This window comes from Leucopleurus acutus (assembly GCF_964270905.1).
Source record: "Leucopleurus acutus genome assembly, chromosome: 1".
Lineage (NCBI taxonomy): Eukaryota > Metazoa > Chordata > Mammalia > Artiodactyla > Delphinidae > Leucopleurus > Leucopleurus acutus.
This window is the reverse complement of record NC_139142.1, coordinates 161,875,509-161,889,636: the sequence shown is the minus strand read 5'-3', so window position 1 is coordinate 161,889,636 and position 14,128 is coordinate 161,875,509. Positions and strand designations below refer to the sequence as shown.

The following is a 14,128-nucleotide window of genomic DNA, read 5'->3' as shown; positions in this document are numbered from 1 at the left end:
TCGCAGGCTAATGTTAAAGAGACCTCTGTTAAGGCCAGAGTCACACAAGTGGCTGCAGGAAGTGACCTAATGCACCACTCATGGTTCGCAGAAAAGGATGTTGCAATGCCTTGCCTACAGATTATTTTTTAGAGAAGGGAGAGTGGGAGGGCTGGAGCCTGAGAAGAAGCTCTGGGACAGTCTGATGTTTCACAGTACATGTTGTGTGGATGACCACAGAGGAAGGCTTTTAAGGAAGTAGCTGATGGCCTGTCTGCCACTGCCATGCTTCTATATAAAGCACTGGTTATTAAAGCAGGTGTCTGGAGGTTGAGAGCAAAATAACAGAAAATGAACAGATTTCAGAGTTAGGGCTACGTACAAATCTCAACTTTGTTACTTACCAGCTGAGTAATTTTGAGTAAACTTCTTTACCAATCAGAGCCTCTATTTCCTCAGGAGTATAATGAAGATAAAACCACCCACCTTGCAGGGTTGCTGGGAGCATGAAATGTGATCACATACTTTAAAAATTCTGTTCAGTGCCTAGTATAAAGTAAGCATCTTGTACACATGAGTCTGTCTGTCTCCTTTTCCCGTCACATGTAAACCCTGGGTTTTATGAATGCTAGAGAAAACATTATTGCAAAACCTCTCTGTCACTAACAACAGTGGTAGAGCGGAGACACTAAGAGGAAGGACCCTCCAAATCTCACCCCAGGCCATCAGACATTCTTCTGTCAGCATGAAGAGGTGAAAGTGCATCCGCCATTTCTCGACTTCCTGAGGCACCCCAGTACGAAATGTTGGTCAAAGTTTATTCAGGGATATGCTTCAACCTTTAAAAATTGTATCTGTCCAGTCATCCTGAAAAAACAGCCAAATCTAGCACTGGCCATTTGTATGAACAATCTCCTAAGTGCTTTTGGCAGTTCGAATAATTAGGTAAAATGTAGTAAATTCTAATTCCCCTTAGCTAGGAAAATCATTCAATTTAGTAACCAGAAATAACTATCATTCTGCAGAGATGGTAACGCCCAGGGCAAGCTGTCACGCACCTAGGAGGTTCAAGCAATTATTTCTTAATGGAGACTTTGCAATTTGTTAAAAATTTCTTAGTAAGAAAATGTTCACACATATATAAATGTTTAACAAATCCTCATGTATCCATGACCCAGCTTCAGTGATTACTGATGACTGTTTTAAAGCTGGAACTTAGAGATATTATCTAATTTATTTATCTCGGACAAAAGCAATACATTTTTAAAGACATGCACCTTCGGAATGGTATTCCCCTTGAGGGGAGGCGGACCGTTTAGAAGTCCTTACAATGAAAACCTCAAAATCACAGTGGAAATTACCTAAATTCTGTCGGTTAAAAAAAAAAAAAAAAAAAAGATCATATTGGTGTCCCTCTCCCTAAATAACTTCGGAGAAGGACAGATCCTCCAAGTTGTGTGGACTTTTTACTTTACAGAATCCCTTCTATGAGTAACAATGCCATGAATCTTTCCAAGGCCCTCTGGAAGACAATGACCACAAGGAAAAGGAATGAGGAAAAGGGTGAGGGGAGGTCAAGCGGGCATACGAGAGCTGCTGAGCAAAAATGAAGGGAAAGTGAAAGTAAATGCACAGAGGCTTAAATACATTCCAGACCAGAGTCCCAGAACGGTAAGCCTTCTTCTAGTGTAACTTTTAAACCCAGCATCATCACGCTGCCTTGGAGAACCTAAGCAGCCACTAACCCCAACTGCTCTCATCACTTCTCCAAAGTCATCGTGAACCCTCACAAAGGCGTCTGCACAGCTGCCATGTTTCTGCCCCCTCAACCACCCTCTATTATAAAGACAAGCACTTGTGGCATATAACTGAGTACCATTTGCTGATCCTGTTGTGGGAAAGGCCTCTATTCTTCTTAGGAGACAAAACCAACCTTGCTGCAACCAGATACAAACAAGCAAAAGAATGCAACACCCCCCCCCCCCAACACACACACACACTCTCTCAGAGCTTCAAATTATATGAAAACACGAGGTGATTCATGTGGATGGGCTTGGCTTTTCACTAGTGAGAAAGCTTGGATTCCTGAGCAGAGCTCTAGAAACTTCCAATTAAGCAGGCTCCATGAGGACGGGTGACATCACCAAGCTCAGCAGCGAGCTTCAGGCCTAAACACATCAATCAGAAGGCTCTGTGGTTAGTTTATACACATGACGTCATACAGTCTGAGCTGTGGTTCCTTCCTGCCCCCTGAGAAGTATTCACTGTCATCTGATTTAATTCACAATAAAGGAACTTCCATTTCTTTAGGCTTCAATGTGAGCTTCAAAACCTGTACGTAACCAGCCATGATTCTACAGAAAATAAAGTGGCCAAGGCCTCTTTCTAAGGCCTGGCAACCTGGAGCTTCATTCTCTGAAAGGGGGCATTTACACTTCTCTAAGACCTGAAGAGAAGCCCTGTAAGGCTAGTAGGAGTCACATCTTACTAGCAGGAGTCACACACTGAGTACAACAGTACCTTGGAGAAGATAATGCTGTCCACTTCTTCACTGGGTGAGTGAAAGAGGTCAGAATCACTTCCAGATTCTCTTTTAAGGACACCTTGTTTTGAGGCACACTCTCTGCCCAATCCAACATCCAGGAAGTTATCACATTCTGAAAAAGAAAATTTATTCAACCACTGCTTTAAAAAAAAAAAATCAGTTTCTTTTCATTCCAGCCTTTTAAATCAACCAACTGATGAATCTCCCTCCCTCCTCATACTAAGAAGCTGTAAAGGACACAGTCGAATTAGTAGCTTTCAATTCTCAGTTGATACAGTTACTACAGGACAACCATGAGTTTGTCATGTAAACCACAGGTACAGAAAGATAAAACGATGATTTAGAACCATAATTCCACCTATGTATTTAAATAATGATCTTTTCCTCCTGGTAGTTATAGAATTTATTTCTTTTGCTACCAGAATCAGAAGTTCCTTATTAGGAAACTATGTGATAGGATTTGTGGGCAATTTCTGTTTTTGAGACTTAAGTTCTTTCTGGAAACTTGTTACTTTATCAAAATACCGAGATAAAAGACAAAGGGGGAGCATAACTAATAAAACATACCTGTGTATTAAACTCACGGGTTCTATTAAGCAATAACAGAAATATAACTATTTAAATTCTCCTACCTTTAACAGATCTGACATTGGATGAATAATGTGATGAAGAAAAATATATAATCTAGAATCTGTTTTCAGTTCAACAACTAGGATGTGGACTCTGGTGAACCAGACAGAGAGGGCCTTGATAGAAATATTACATTGGTACATCTAGGGATTCTAAAGATTTGTATGCTTAAATTAGCAAAGTATTTAACCCACTCTCTTCTTTAACTCTGTAAACAAAAAGGACATGTGACCTGATAACAACAGAGATAAAAATATCTCTGTGTACATGGTGAAAACAAGTAAGACATCAACCTCCTTCAAGAAGTTTTGAAGAATGAAGCGTTTCCATTCCAGTTAGCATTAAGCATGATTTGGAAAAACAAATGTATGTTTATCAAACCTGCAGGTGACACTAAGTGATGAGGGAGAGAGTAGATAACCTGGCTACCTAGCAGTTCATGAGAACTCTACCTGGAGGTTTTGCTTGAAAGCAAATTCAAGAGGAGTTCACAATACAAGGTTATGGCAAAACAAACAAATACTAATGGTTTTAGGCTCTATTAATAGACAATGCACCCAAATCCAAAATGGGGACAGTCTGGCCAGTATGTGCCACCAACACTGCACCTATACGGTTGTGTTTGTTCCTAAATATTGATAAATTAAATTAAAACACTGATAAACAAAAATGCATGCATGGTAATGAGGTCACCATGAGTGGAAACACCTGGGACACATTCAGGTTGCAGAGGAGCTTGAAGAAAATGTGTCTGAGGATGGCTGCAGATTTGCCCTGTGCCATTCAGGAGGGAGAACAAAGCCCGCCAAGTGGAAGCCAGAGCTTCACTATAACGGGGCTTCGGGCCATAGGCTGGCAGCCTTATAAAGTCATGAGGCTCGTTCACCAGAAGGGCTGGAGCAAAGGCTGAGTGACCGTGGCAAGACATTTCGAAAAAGCTGTCTGCGCAGAAGTGGAAGTGGAGACTGAACTAGACGACCCCTAATGTGTCTTTTAATTCTTATAGTCTATGCTTAGACAATAAGTGTGTGTGTGTGTGTGTGTGTGTGTGTACAGGTCTGTGTTCAGAGATAATGAGAAGAGGAAGTTTTTCTTATCTAAATTAACTAATAACTGATCATCAATCAATAAATAATTTGCCCTGCATTAGCCAGGAATCTTAGAGGAAGGGTCAAAGAGGCGCTGCACTGATACAGGTCATGAATCACTTGTCAATAATATTACCTTTTCTATTAGTTAGGCATTTGACTAGGTACTGGGAATTATCCAAATAAAAAGAGATGCCTGATGTTTGTGTCTATGTGGAGGGGGGGAGTAGTTTACAATTTTGTAGTAGAAATGAATATATTAAGAGGTAATTTCAACACAGAAGTACAGAAAGGATGCCATAGGAATAAAGGCACGGCCCGCAGATTAATCTGAAAATGTTTCAGTTAAAGAAAAAATCACCTTGGTCCATTTCAGTCTTGGTCCAAACTATTTCTGAGTGTGTTAGTTAATGGGAATAGCCTTGCCTTTTAAAGACTGGAAATCATGGGGATTCTGGAGTTCTGGTCCCTTTTTTCCCACATCCCAGAGTATGTACTAACTTAGGTGGAGCTGGTGGCTGTGATTTTTCTACTTGTTCCCCCCACACCTTTTCCCCACTTGGAAAAATCAAAAACTCCACTCCATGGATGAGGGGAAAATAGGGGGACTGGCCAAGGAAAGAAAGGGCTGCCGCAGCAACTATGCTAAGGTGCTAGCTGTCCAGCTGGCAGTCAAACAGACCACGTCCCAATTCCAGACCTGGAAAACAGAGCAGCTTAAGACATTCTAATGGAAAATCCACGGGGAAGATCCGGACTCAGCCTTGGTAGGAATACCTCACCCAGAAAATAAATCCAAGCCAGCACTACAAGGGACCACAAACCAAGTCTGGGATGAGAATCTGCTGCTGTGATACAATGTTGGTTGGTGAGCTGGGGCGGAGGGAAGACTATGAAAACGAGGAACAAGGGAGAGAAAAGGACCTTAAGCCATTATGAAACCCCACAAATGGAAGTGGGGGGACCCTAAGGCAAAGCTAATTTATACCCCATTTCACATGTGTTGACAAGTTTTCAAAATGGATAAAATCTTTCCTTTCTTCTTACATGCCCCCCTTCCTAAGGAATAAAGTGGAGCAGCAAACAAAGGTATAAACAGGAATGAATGATCATTGGTTTCAGAGTGAGGCTGATGTGGCTCAAATCTGGATCCGAATACTTATAGCAAAAAGATCCCAGGCAAGAAGGAATTTGACCCTCTAAGTCTCCATTTCCATACCAATGAAATGGGATGATTTGTACCTCCCTAACATAGTTGTAGGAATGGTGAGAAATAATTTATATATATAGTAACCAGAACTCCGCCCCTGAGTACACAGCAGGCATGCGATAAACATGCCTAATGGAGCTAAGGCTTCATTAACCTGTAATGTGTGATTTGACAAGTATCCAGTAAGGACATTACACCTTGAGGTGGGCCAACCCCATTTTATGACCCGTATATAAATCTGTCTATAACTTTTGTGTCCTGAGCCACTAGCTTTTTAAAAGCTAACAAAATGTGCACTTTTAAAGTGCTATCTAGTCTTTGAGGTTTCAATTATACATATGTAAACAAATTATAGTTGGGGAAGGGTAGGAAAACTTACCAGCAGCCCACTCACTGGGCTTTGCTGAACCATGTTAATCATAACACATCTGTATTTATTCCTATTTAAATAGGTTTGCATTTATCCTGGATTGAAGAGTATACAAAGTGATTTTAAATGTTACTACCTTATTTAGTCTAACACTATTGCTCTCTTGAGCTGTGTTTAAAAGTAAAAGAAAGAAACCTACATGACTGAAAGTTCCTAGAATTCACAAAACAATATGCCTAAAATAAAAATCTCAGGTCTGAAGTTCAGAAGCATAATCCAGATCTTGGGTTTTGGTAAACTGAAGTTTAAAAAGAATCACTCTAAAAAAACCAAAGTCTTTTGGGGGCTGGGGTATGGAGAAGGTCAAGATTATGCCCTGGGGAAAATGCTCAGGGGTTCAAAATACATTTCCTTAAACGAGTAAAATAAACTGCAGCATGTGAGGAAACTTCCTGTGAATATTCAAATTATGAGGCAACCTCTACATAGCAGACAATTTCACTGCCTGAGTGGTTGAGAGTAATTACACTTTTAGAAAAAGCCCCAAACAGCTTAAAGAACCAAAACACAGTAAGTACTATACTTTTAAGTAGAAGATTCTAGGGGGAGAGATAGGGAAAATGTAAGTTACATCTGTGAACAAGGTCAGTCTTATAATATTCAGAGACCCGAAACACAACTACAGCATAATAATATCCTTTAACCTCTTTTTCCACGTGAGAGAAAAACAGAAAAAAACTTTTCATATTTGTTCTGACACTTCCTTTGGAGCAAAGTCAGAGGACTGAGAATCAGTAGGAAACTTCTCTGGAGATAGAGGATTTGAACCATCTGTCTTTAAATTTAATACTACTGCAGGACATCCACAGCTAAACTGTCTCTAAAAGACCAGTAAATGAAAACTTGGTAATTTTTAAAGCAGGTCAGTGAAAACTGGACAGGTTAACAGAGGTTTTGTTGGGTAAAGTCGACTCAAGAGCCCAAAATGCAAATTACCAGCTGCAAGAACAGGCACAGAGACTTCAGTTACTCACCAGGTCATTCGGACTCTTCCCTTAAGAAAGGCCAGTAAGGCTTTAGGGATGGAAGACAATAGAGCACATAGACATTAGGGAACGTACCTTACGTCACAGTGAATTAGTGGCTAAACTTGGATAAAAAGTTGGGATTCCTAACTAACCACAGATCATGTGCTGTGTCATTAACCAGCAAGGTCTTAAGAGAATTTTACCCTCATCCAATGTTACTAATACCTCATGGGTGCTTAAGGAAAGACTCAATTGCTGACAATACTTCCAAAGATTATGGCTCTCAATCTTGGCTACAAAGCAGAGGAACCAAGGGAGCTTTTAAAGATTCTGATGCCCAGACCACACCCCAGCCCAATTAAATCAGAATCCCTAGGGGCAGGACCCAGAGATCACTACATTTTTAAAGCTCCCTAGGTAATTTCAATGTACAACCAAAATCGAGAGCCCCAGGATTAGTCCTTAATAATACATATTTATAGTTTTACCATAATAAGAAACCTTTATCACATGTACATATATGCACAGCACATACGCCTTCACAGATGAATTAATAAATCATAAAGCCACATGTGAAAACTTAATACTGAAGTGAAATTTAGGTAATTACGTGTTCATTTTCAACTGTGAGACAAAATGCCTACAAACCCAAATCACATACACCCCTTCTTCTGATTTATCCCATTAATGCTCATGAAGGACAGACCTTGAAATCAAACAATCTGTTATTAGAGTGGGAATGTGGCTCTAGAAAATGGACATTTTGGATGAGTTATTCAAGCAAATTGAAAGTTGGAGAATCCCCGTGTACCTGCGCTCTGCGTCGGAGCCAAGAGAGATGCTGCATCTGGGCATGGCTCAATGGTACACCAACTTTCTCGGTTTATCTGAAGAAAAAGAAAAAGAGATTGACCTTCAGACGGTGAAGTAGTGTGGGATGTTTATACAGCTGTTGCAAGTATATCTACCACACCAACACTCCTATCTTTTTCTTTAATATTTTATTGCAAAGTGGGTAAAATTATGTCAAGAAAAAACCTTTTTCACAACACAACAAGGCAATCTATACTCAATTAAGACTCTAAAGAAACTGTCAGTAAAAGTTAGGCATATAAAAACAAAAGGAAAAAAGATATACAAAGAGGAAGATCATGGTGCAGGCCAATGGTGAAATAAAAAAGAAAAATAAGTTAACAGGTGAAAAGGATCAATATTGAACTATGCATTCCACATCCTAGGTTGCAACTCAGAAAATGCAAAAATAATTCCTATTTGTTCAAGAATTACTGTATGTTGGGCATCAGGTTAAGAATTCTACATATATTATTGCATTTAATCCCCACACTAGCTCCAAGAAGTTTGTAATATCTCTATCCAAAGAACAGCTATGCTTGGAGGAGTTGCTAAGGTAATAAATGGCAGGACTGGGAATGGAATACAAACCTATGTGATTCTAAAGCATATTAAGAAGCACATACACCCGCCTTAAACCATTTTTTAAAAATTTAGCCTTTACAACTCCAAACCATCTTAACATTATAACTTTCCACTTTCATTAGATTAAAAATAATGTAATTTTTAAAACTACCATTAGAGATTTCAACAGCCCTCTCTCAGTAATTGATAAAACAGGTAGACACAAAATCTGCAAGAATATACATAAAGAACTTGGAAAACATCATCAACCAATTTGATTTAATCAACATATACTGAGCCTTTTACCCAACAATAGAATACACATTCTTTTCAAATGCACATGGTATGTTCACCAAGATAGAATATATTCTGTCGTATAACACAAGTCTCAAATTTGAGGATTAAAATCATATTAAACATGCTCTTTGACCATAACAATATCAAATTAGAAACCAAAATCAAAAAGATATCTGGAAAAACACAATATTTAAAAAAATTTAAAAAAAAACTTCTAAAAAGAAATCTTAAGGAAACATTAAATATCAGAAAATATTTCAAGCTGAATAAAAATAGAAATACCACATATGAAAATTTGTGAGATACAGCCAAAATAATGCCTAGAGCAAAATTTATAATATTAAATCCCTGTTTTAGAAAAGGAATGTCTCAAATCAGTGATCTACGCTTCCACCTTAAGAACTTAGCAAAATTAACACAAAGCAAACATGATGAGTAAAACAAAGAGCAGAAATCAGTGAAAGAGAAAACAGAAAAATAAAATCAATAAGATCAAAAGCTGGATCCTTAGAAGATCAGTTTACTGATATCAGTAAAACTTTAACTAGATAGACCAGAAAAGAATTCTAAGTTAAAAATTACCAGTATCAAGAATTTAAAGGGGGACATCACTAAAGATCCTACAGACACTGAAAGGATGATAGGGAAATATCAATATTACGAACAAGAAATACAACAAGTTAGATGAAATGGAAGCATTTCATGAAAGACACAAACTACCAAAATTCTTTCAAAAAGATACAGATAATCTGTACACCCTTATTCTATTAAAGACATTGAATACATAGTTTAAAACTTTCCTGTAAGGAAAACTCCAGGCCCAGATGACTTCAAAGGTAAATGGCACCATACATTTAAGGAAGAAATAATAGCAATTCTACACAAACTCCTAAGGAAAACAAAAGAGGAGGGAACAATATACAGCTCATTTTATAAGCCCAGCATTACCCTGACACCAAAACTAGACAAAGACGTAAGAAAATTATAAATCAATATCCTCAGGAACATAGACAAAAAAATCCTGAACAAAAATTAGGAAACTGAATCCAGAAATATAGAAAAAAGATAAACATCGTGACCAAATTCATCCCAGAAAAGCAAGGTTGGTTTAACATTTGAAAATCAATTTATTAATAGACCAAAACCTCTCACAAACTAATGATTATCAAGAGATGCAGAAAAGAATTTGGCAAAATTCAACATCTAAAACTCATAGAACACTGAAAACAGAAAGGAAATTCCTCAACCTGATAAAGGGCATCTATTTAAAAAATCCTGATACTTCACTCTGAGATCAAAAACAAGGCAAGAATGTCCACTCTCAGCACTGTTATTCAATAGGTACAGGTTCTAGCCAATGCAGTAAAGCAGAAAAAGAAATAAAATGCATAGATGTAGAATAGAAGTAGTTACTACTTTATTCATAGATGGCATGATTATCTATGGAGAAAATCTCAAGGAATTACAAAAATGCTACTAGAATAAACGAGTTTAGCAAAGCTGAAGGTTATAAAGTCAATGTACAAAAAAAAAATTAATACTAGTCCTATATATTAGGAGTGAACAATTAAAAATTAAAGTTAAGGGCTTCCCTGGTGGCGCAGTGGTTGAGAGTCCGCCTGCCGATGCAGCAGACACGGGTTCGTGCCCCGGTCTGGGAAGATCCCACATGCCGCGGAACAGCTGGGCCCGTGAGCCATGGCCGCTGAGCCTGCGCGTCCGGAGCCTGTGCTCCGCAACGGGAGAGGCCACAACAGCGAGAGGCCCGCGCACAACAAAAAAAAAAAAAAAAAAAAAAAATTAAAGTTAAAAACAAAAGTAATACAATTTACAATAGCATCAAGAAATATAAAATAATCAGGCATAAATTTAATAAAATATGAGTGATACCTGTACTCTAAACACTGCAAAACACTACTGAGAAAAATTAAAGCAGGCTTAAATAGAGACACCATGTTCATAGATCAGAAAACTCAATTCTGTTAAATGTTAATTCTCCCCAATTCATCACTACTTGATCTCAAGACTTACTATATATAAAAGCTTTTTTGGGAGATTGGTTCAGGATGGCGGAGTAAAAGGACGTGCGCTCATTCCCTCTTGTGAGAGCACCGAAATCACAACTAACTGCTGAACAATCATCGACAGGAAGACACTGGAACTCACCAAAAAACATACCCCACATCCAAAGACAAAGGAGAAGCCATAATGAGACAGCAGGAGGGGCACAATCAATAAAGTCAAATCCCATAACTGCTGGGTGACTCACAAACTGGATAACACTTATACCACAGAATTCCACCCACTGGACTGAAGGTTATGAGCCCCACATCAGGCTTCCCAACCTGGGGGTCTGGCAACGGGAGGAGAAATTCCTAGAGAACCAGACTTTGAAAGGTAGCAGGACTTGACTGCAGGACTTGGACAGGACTGGGGGAATCAGAGACTCCACTCATGGAGGGCACACACAAAGTGGTGTGTGCATCGGGACCCAGGGGAAGGAGCAGTGACCCCATAGGAGACTGAACCAGACTTACTTGTTAGTGTTGGAGTGTCTGCTGCAGAGACGGGGGTGGCTGTGGCTCACCGTGAGGACAAGGACACTGGCAGCAGAAGTTCTGTAAAGTACTCCTTGGCGTGAGCCCTCCCAGAGTCTGCCATTAGCCCAACCAAAGAGGCCAGGTAGGCTCCAGTGTTGGGTTGCCTCAGGCCAAACAACCAACAGGGAGGGACCCAGCCCCACCCATCAGCAGACAAGCAGACTGAAATTTTACTGAGCTCTGCCCAAAAGAGCAACACCCAGCGCTACCCACCACCAGTGGCTCCTACCAGGAAACTTGCACAAGCCTCATAGATAGCCTCATCCACCAGCAGAAGCAAGAAGAACTACAACCCTGCAGCCTGTGGAACAAAAACCACAATCACAGAAAGACAGACAAGATGAAAGGGCAGAGGGCTATGAATCAGATGAAGAAACAAGATAAAACCCCCAAAAAACAACTAAATGAAGTGGAGATAGGAAACCTTCCAGAAAAAGAATTGAGAATAATGATAGTGAAGATGATCCAGGACCTCAGAAAAACAATGGAGGCAAAGATCAAGAAGATGCAAGGAATGTTTAACAAAGACCTAGAAAAATTAAAGAACAAACACCTAGAAGAATTAAAGAACAGAGATGAACAATACAATAACTGAAATAAAAAATACACTAGAAGGAATCAATAGCAGAATAACTGAGGCAGAAGAACAGATAAGTGACCTGGAAACAGGATGGTGGAATTCACTGCCACGGAACAGAATAAAGAAAAAAGAATGAACAAAATGAAGACAGCCTAAGAGACTTCTGGGGCAACATTAAACACAACATTCGCATTATAGGGGTCCCAAAAGGAGAAGAGAGAGAGAAAGGACCCGAGAAAATATCTGAAGAGATTATAATCGAAAACTTCCCTAACATGGGAAAGGAAACAGCCACCCACGTCCAGCAAGCGCAGAGTGTCGCAGGCAGGATAAACCCAAGGAGAAACACACTGAGACGCATAGTAATCAAACTGGCAAAAATTAAAGACAAAGAAAAATTACTGAAAGCAAACAAAGGAAAAATGACAAATAACATACAAGGGAACTCCCATAAGGTTAGCAGCTGACTTCTCAGTAGAAACTCTACAAGCCAGAAGGGAGTGGCATGACATATTTAAAGTGATGAAAGGGAAGAACCTACAACCAAGATTACTCTGCCTGGCAAGGGTCTCATTCAGATTTGATGGAGAAATCAAAAGCTTTACAGACAAGCAAAAGCTAAGAGAATTCAGCACTACCAAACCAGCACCACCAAACAACAAATGCTAAAGGAACTTCTCTAAGTGAAAAACACAAGAGAAGAAAAGGACATACAAAAACAAACCCATAACAATTAAGAAAATGGTAATAGGAACATACGTATCGATAATTACCTTAAAAGTGAATGGATTAAAATGTTCCAACCAAAAGACACAGGCTTGCTGAATGGATACAAAAACAAGACTCATATATATGCTGTCTACAACAGACCCACTTCAGACCTAGCGACACATTCAGACTGAAAGTAAAAACTCTCCAGAAAGTGGGTATAGAGGGAACCTACCTCAACATAATAAAGGCCATATATGACAAACCCACAGCAAACATCATTCTCAATGGTGAAAAACAGAAAGCATTTCCTCTAAGATAAGGAACAAGACAAGGATGTCTATTCTCACCACTATTATTCAACACAGTTTTGGAAGTCCTAGCCATAGCAATCAGAAAAGAAAAAGAAATAAAAAGTATACAAATTGGAAAAGAAGTAAAACTGACACTCTTTGCAGATGACGTGATACTATACATAGAGAAACTAAAGATGCCACCAGAAAACTACTAGAGCTAATCAATTAATTTGGTAAAGTTGCAGGATACAAAATTAATGCACAGAAATCTCTTGCATTCCTATACACTAATGATGAAAAATCTGAAAGAGAAATGAAGGAAACACTCCCATTTACCACTGCAACAAAAAGAATAAAATACCTAGGAATAAACCTACCTAGGGAGAATAAAAGACTCTTATATGTAGAAAACTGTAAGACACTGATGAAAGAAATTAAACATGATATAAACAGATGGAGAGATATACCATGTTCTTGGATTGGAAGAATCAACATTGTGAAAATGATTATACTACCCAAAGCAATCTACAGATTCAATGCTATCCCTATCAAATCACCAATGGCATTTTTTATGGAACTAGAACAAAAAATCTTAAAATTTGTATGGAGACACAAAAGACCCTGAATAGCCAAAGCAGTCTTGAGGGGAAAAAAAAGCGCTAGAGGAATCAGACTCCCTGACATCAGACTATACTACAAAGCTACAGTAATCAAGACAGTATGGTCCTGGCACAGAAACAGAAATATAGATCAATGAAACAGGATAGAAAGCCCAGAGTTAAACCCACGTACCTATGGTCAACTAATCTATGACAAAGGAGGCAAGGATATACAATGGAGAAAAGGTAGTCTCTTCAATAAGTGGTGCTGGGAAAACTGGACAGCTACATGTAAAAGAATGAAATTAGAACACTCCCTAACACCATACACAAAAATAAACTCAAAATGGATTCGAGACCTAAATGTAAGACCAGACGCTATAAAACTCTCAGAGGAAAACATAGGAAGAACACTCTTTGACATAAATCATAGCAAGATCTGTTTTGATCCACCTACTAGAGTAATGGAAATAAAAACAAAAATAAACAAATGGGACCTAATGAAACTTAAAATCTTTTGCAAAGCAAAGGAAACTACAAACAAGACGAAAAGACAACCCTCAGAAATGGGAGAAAATATTTGCAAACGAATCAACAAAGGATTAATCGCCAAAATATATAAACAGCTCATGCAGCTCATTATTAAAAAAACAAACAACCCAATTCTAAACTGGGCAGAAGACCTAAATAGACATTTCTCCATAGAAGACATACAGATGGCCAAGAAGCACATGAAAAGCTGCTCAGCATCACTAATTATTAGAGAAATGCACATCAAAACT

The 14,128-nt window shown here is 38.8% G+C and overlaps 1 protein-coding gene across 7 annotated transcripts in view; it reads right to left on the bottom strand.

Moving 5' to 3' along the window:
* AKAP13 (A-kinase anchoring protein 13) overlaps positions 1 to 14,128 on the bottom strand; it is a 343,180-nt gene that overhangs the window by 87,191 nt on the left and 241,861 nt on the right. For all 7 annotated transcript variants that reach the window (XM_082835493.1, XM_082835495.1, XM_082835496.1 and 4 more), the window contains exons 9-10: positions 7,662 to 7,737; positions 2,500 to 2,636 (exon numbers count right to left, since the gene is read on the bottom strand). In XM_082835493.1, the coding sequence (XP_082691619.1) occupies positions 2,500 to 2,636; positions 7,662 to 7,737 (213 nt within the window). The remainder of the gene's footprint in view (positions 1 to 2,499; positions 2,637 to 7,661; positions 7,738 to 14,128) is intronic.